A 6000-nucleotide genomic window follows, 5' to 3' on the forward strand; every position below is an offset into this window, starting at 1 on the left:
ACACAGAAATCACTTGCATTTCTATATACTAACAATGAAAAATCAGAAAGAGCAATTAAGGAATCAATCCCATTCACCATTGCAACAAAAAAAATTAAACATCTAGGAATAAACTTACCTAAGGAGACAAAAGAACTGTGCACAGAAAATTATAAGACACTAATGAAAGAAATCAAAGATGACATAAACAGATGGAGAGATATTCCATGTTCCTGGGTAGGAAGAATCAATATTGTGAAAATTACTATACTACCAAAAGAAATCTACAGATTTACTGCAATCCTTATCAAACTACCAATGGCATTTTTCACAGAATTTGAACAAAAAATTTCACAATTCATATGGAAACACAAAGACCCCGAATAGCCAAAGCAGTCTTGAGAAAGAAGAATGGAGTTGGAGGAATCAACTTTCCTGACTTCAGATTATACTACAAAGCTACAGTCATCAAGACAGTATGGTACAGGCACAAAAACAGAAATATAGACCAATGGAACAAGCTGGAAAGATCAGAAATAAATCCATGCACCTATGGGTACTTTATTTTTGACAAAGGAGGCAAGAATATACAATGGGGCAAAGACAGCATCTTCAATAAATGGTGCTGGGAAAACTGGACAGCTACATGTAAAAGAATGAAATTAGAACACATCCTAACACGATACACAAAGATAAACTCAAAATGGATTAAAGACCTAAATGTAAGACCAGAAACTATAAAATTCTTAGAGGAAAACATAGGCAGAACACTCGATGACATAAATCAAAGCAAGATCCTCTATGATTCACCTCCTAAAGTAACAGAAATAAAAACAAAAGTAAACAAGTTGGACCTGATTAAACTTAAAAGCTTTTGCACAGTAAAGAAAACTATAAGCAAGGTGAAAAGACAATCCACAGAATGGGAGAAAATAACAAAATGAAACAACTGACAAAAGATTAATTTTCAAAATATACAAGCAGCTCATACAACTCAATACCAGAAAAACATACAACCCAATCAAAGAGTGGGGAAAAGACCTAAACAGACATTTCTCCAAAGAAGACATACATATGGTTAACAAACACATGAAAAGATGCTCAACATTGCTTATTATTCAGTTCAGTTCAGTTGCTCACTCACCTCAGACTCTTTGAGACCCCAGGAACTACAGCACGCCAAGCCTCCCTGTCCATCACCAACCCCTGGAGTTCACTCAAACTCACGTCCATTGATTCAGTGATGCCATCCAGCCATCTCATCCTGGGTAGTCCCCTTCTCCTCCTGCCCCTAATCCCTCCCAGCATCAGAGTCTTTTCCAATGAGTCAGCTCTTCGCATGAGGTGGCCTAAGTACTGGAGTTTCAGCTTTAGCATCATTCCTTCCAAAGAACAACCAGGACTGATCTCCTTTAGAATGGACTAGTTGGATCTCCTTGCAGTCCAACAGACTCTCAAGAGTCTTCTCCAACACCACAGTTTAAAAGCATCAATTCTTCGGTGCTCAGCTTTCTTCACAGTCCAACTCTCACATCCATACATGACTACTGGAAAAACCATAGCCTTGACTAGACGGACCTTTGTTGACAAAGTAATGTCTTTGCTTTTGAATATGCCATCTAGGTTGGTCATAACTTTTCTTCCAAGGAGTAAGTGTCTTTTAATTTCATGGTTGCAATCATCATATGCAGTGATTTTGGAGCCCCCAAAAAATAAAGTCTGACTGTTTCCACTGTTTCCCCATCTATTTGCCATGAAGTGATGGGACCAGATGCCATGATCTTCGTTTTCTGAATGTTGAGCTTTAAGCCAACTTCTAGAGAAATGCAAATCAAAACTACAATAAAATATCACCTCACACAGGTCAGAATGGCCCTCATCAAAAAGTCTACAAATGATAAATGCTGGAAAGGGTGTGGAGAAAGGGGACACTCTTGCACTGTTGGTGGGAATGTAAACTGATATAGCCTCTATAGAAGACAGTATGGAGATTCCTTAAAAAACTAGGAATAAAACCACCATATGACCCAGCAATTCCAGTCCTAGGCATATACCCCGAGGAAACCAAAATTGAAAGAGACACATATATCCCATTGTTCACTGCAGCACTATTTACAATAGCTAGAACATGAAAGCAACCTAGATGTCATCTACAGATGAATGGATGAAGAAGTTGCGGTATATATACACAATGGAATATTACTCAGCCATAGAAAGGAATGTATTTGAGTCAGTTCTCAGGTGGATGAACCTAGAACCTATTATACAGAGTGAAGTGAGTCAGAAAGAGAAAGATAAATACCATGTTCTAACACATATATACGGAATCTAGAAAAATGGTACTGAAGAATTCACTTACAGGGCAACAGTGGAAAAACAGACATAAAGAATAGACTTATGGACATGGGGAGAAGGGAGGAGAGGGGATGGGATGGGGAAGGTGATAGGAGGGAGCTTCAAGAGGGAGGGGATATATGTATACCTATGGCTGATTCATGTTGAGGTTTGATGGAAAATAGCAAAGTTCTGTAAAGCAGTTATCCATCAATAAAAAATTAATTAATTTAAAAAATTCTTAAGACAGCCCACTAGGTTGTTGTTTCAATATAGAAACCCTAAAGTTTGCTAGGTACTAACATAACCAATTTAAACTGTAATTTGTGAATAATCCTTTTTTTTTTCTTTTAGTCTTTGGGTGCATGCTCAGTCATGTCTGACTCTTTGTGACCCCATGAATATAGCCTGTCATATACGGCTCCTTGGTCCATGCAATTCTCCAGGCAAGAATATTGGAGCGGGTTGCCATTCCCTTCTCCAGGGGATCTTCACCTTGGCATAGAATCCGTGTCTCTTACATCTACTGCATTGCCAGGCTGCTTCTTTACCTCTAGCATCACCTGGGAAGGCCCAGCAGGCCCTTTACGCAAGTTCAAATGTGTGCCCCAGGGAGCCCACACTGTCAAGGCCTCCCTCTTCCTTACACGGTGTGTAGTGAAAAAGTGAAAGTCGTTCAGTCATGTCTGACTTTTTGCAACTCTGTGGACTGTAGCCTGCCAGGCTCCTCTGTCCATGGAATCATCCAGGCAAGACTACTCGAGTGGGTAGCTGTTCCCTGCTCCAGGGCATCTTTCCAACCCATGGATCAAACCCAGGTCTCCCACATGTCAGGTGGATTCTTTACCATCTGAGCCACCAGGGAAACTCATGAATACTGGAGTGGGTAGCCTATCCCTTTTCCAGGGGATCTTCCTGACCCAGGAATCAAACCAGGGTCTCCTGCATTGCAGATTCTTTACCATCTGAGCCTCCAGGGAAGTGTAATAGACCCCAAATAATCTCCCATCTCACAGCCTATCCAACAGCGAGACCCCCATCCTCCACCACTGGACGTGTCTCCGCTGCTCCACCCTGACGACACGCTCTCTTCTCTGAATCTCAGAACCCTGCCCTCCCTTCTCCCCTGGCTTTTACGTCCACGCCAACAACTGTACAACTGTCACAGGCCTTAAAACGGCCTTCTAGAACTCATATCCTCCTCCAGCAACCACTCCCCCCTCTGCTCCACGCTCCCTAGCAACAAAGTTCACCCCAAAGAGTTTTCTGGTCAAGCTGTTTCCAACGCCTGTCCTCTTCATCTCTTACGGACATTCTTCCCGGGATCACACAGAAACAGCTTCTGCAAGGTCACTGATGCCCTCCCCTCCCTGCTGCTGAACAAACAGACGGTTCTCAGGCCTCACCTGTCCTGAGCCCGAGGTGATGCCAGGCCCAGTCCGACACCCCGCTTTCTGGACACGGTCTCTTGGCTCCCTCTGAGCTCACTGGCCAACCTCGCAGCCCCCTGCTGCCGCCTGCATCTCCCTGACCTTGAAATGTGGAGTGCCCAGGGCTCTGGGCAAGGACCCCTCTCATTTTGGCCACATCTATATACACGGATTACGTAATCGGCAGGGCGAAGAGCCAAATGAAAGTGCACGCCCCTGGCTCAAAAATCAGGAAGACTTCCAACAGAGCAAGGGCAGGGCCTGAAGGCAAACTGGGGACTCTTTCTAGATGGCGGCCTGAGTGAGTGCTGGTCACACCCGTCCTGAGAGCCTGTCCTGCTGGGCAATCCTCATAGTTCTCCTCTGGTCTGTACACCGGCCTGCCTGTCTCCACTGGGCTCTCTGGCTGGCACCTCACAGGTTCAAAACCAAACTCCTGACCCCCTCTCCCCACGGAAAAAACAGAACTCTGCTCTTCCCCAACCTTTCCCCATCTCAGCAACCATTTTTTGGACCCAAAACCTCCATCTTTGTGTCTCTTTTTTTCACTTACACCCTCATCCTAATCATGAGCTGCAGGTCCTACCTTCAAACACAAGGCAGCTGTACCCCCTTACCCCTGGGCACCCACACAGGGACCATGCGCCCTCCCCCGACCCCGGGACTCTCGCAGTCTGGTCTCAGCCCATCAGCCCCTTGATCCTCTGTCGCTGGGATTCTCTGCCGGGACATCACTCAAGCCTCGGAAACACCGGTCTAGACTGTCTGATAAGCTAATTCCCTTTCACATTATTCAGCCACAGGAATAGGGAAGTCACTTATTTTTATATGCCTATTTTCTCAGACATAGTCCACGAGAGACTACCACCAGCGAACCCAGCTCCAAGCCGCAAACCCTGCACCTGCGTGTATGTACCTACAAACTTGCCAAGAGCCCCAAAGTGGCACGAAACCTAATCGTTTTGAAGCGCCCTTTCAATGCTTCATGATCGAAGGGTGTCGTTAGCGCAGGCTGCGTCCCCATCACGTGACATCCAGCTCCACAAGCCTGTGGTCCCTACACACGTTTACATAACAAACCACACACGGCTCCTGAGGACTGGCGGCCCGAGGCCGTCCTCGACGCGCCGGGCTGCGTGCGGCTCTAACGACCGGGCCTCCGAGGCGCAGCGCCGGCTCGCGGGGGCGCCAGGCGGCCCCCGCGGGTGGGAAAGGGAGGGGTCAGCGGCTCCGGCGTCGCTGCGCGCGGCCGCGGGGTCCCCAGGGAGTCACAGAGCCGGGTGCCCCGCCGCCCCCCACCCCAGCTCTGCGGCAGCAAGACGCGCGGCGAGGCCAGAGGGGCGAGATGGTGGTGCGCCACCCGCCCCGAGCCCACCGCGGAGGGGACGCGGGTAGGGGGTGGGGGGACGATGGCCGGAGCTGGAGGCGAGCCGGCGCCGGGGCTTTGATCCGGGACCCTCCCTTCCCCCTCCCGCGGGGACCTGCCCCCACCCCCGGCCCCGGCCTCGCAGCGCGGGGAGGGGTCGGAGGCGCGGACGGAGGGCGGGGCGCTGTGTCCTGACCGCGCCCCTGGCCCGCCCCGCCCGCGCCGCCCCCCAACTCCGCCCGCGCCCCCGCCCAGAACCCCCCAGTCCGCGTCCCCGCTCTCACCCACGGACGCGCGGATCCGTGGCCTCCCGGGCAGGGACATCCTAAGAGCCTGGGAGCGGCCTGGGCCGTTGGGCATCGCGCCCCCCGCGGGCGCTGCGCGGGGCTGGGCGCGGAGCCGGCGGCCCTAGGGCCATGGGGGGCGCGCCGGGCGGGAGCGGGCTGCCTCTGCGCGGGGCTGCGCCGTCCGTGCAGCTGCGGCGCCTAGTGCGGCGGCGCCCGGGCTGCGGGGTGCGGGGCGGGGGCGGGGGGGCGGCCCGGGGCTCCGGGAAGCAGCCGAACGTCACGCAGGACGGGACGCCTGCAGGTGCGGAGAAGGCGCGGGGCGGGGCAGGGGATCCGTGCTTTGGGGGTTCGCCTCGGGGACGCGCGCCCCTCAGGGACTTTGTCTCTGGTTTTCTCTGCCCTTGCCGTGGGGCGCTGATGTGAGGCGGTCAGGACGCCTGCTTTCTCTTTTTACGCCCCCTCCCCCGCAGTTTCTGTTCTTCCATTTCCTCCGTGTCCGGTCTGCTGGGGCCTATGCGGAACCTCACAGGAACAGGTATTTCTAAGGTGCCCGATGGTGGCCTTGTCACCAGTGAAGTCCTGGGTCTCTAGACTACTACCACCG

General features: G+C 50.9%; 1 protein-coding gene across 2 annotated transcripts in view; it reads right to left on the reverse strand.

Moving 5' to 3' along the window:
* Window positions 1-5601, reverse strand: part of LOC101115632 (phospholipid-transporting ATPase IB) — a 469524-nt gene extending 463923 nt beyond the window's left edge. For both annotated transcript variants that reach the window (XM_042254882.2, XM_060394098.1), the window contains exon 1: window positions 5394-5601. In XM_042254882.2, coding sequence (XP_042110816.1) covers window positions 5394-5469 — 76 coding nt within the window. In that variant the 5' untranslated portion in view covers window positions 5470-5601. The remainder of the gene's footprint in view (window positions 1-5393) is intronic.
* Between the last annotated feature and the right edge of the window lie 399 nt (window positions 5602-6000).

Source organism: Ovis aries, chromosome 10, assembly GCF_016772045.2.
Source record: "Ovis aries strain OAR_USU_Benz2616 breed Rambouillet chromosome 10, ARS-UI_Ramb_v3.0, whole genome shotgun sequence".
Lineage (NCBI taxonomy): Eukaryota > Metazoa > Chordata > Mammalia > Artiodactyla > Bovidae > Ovis > Ovis aries.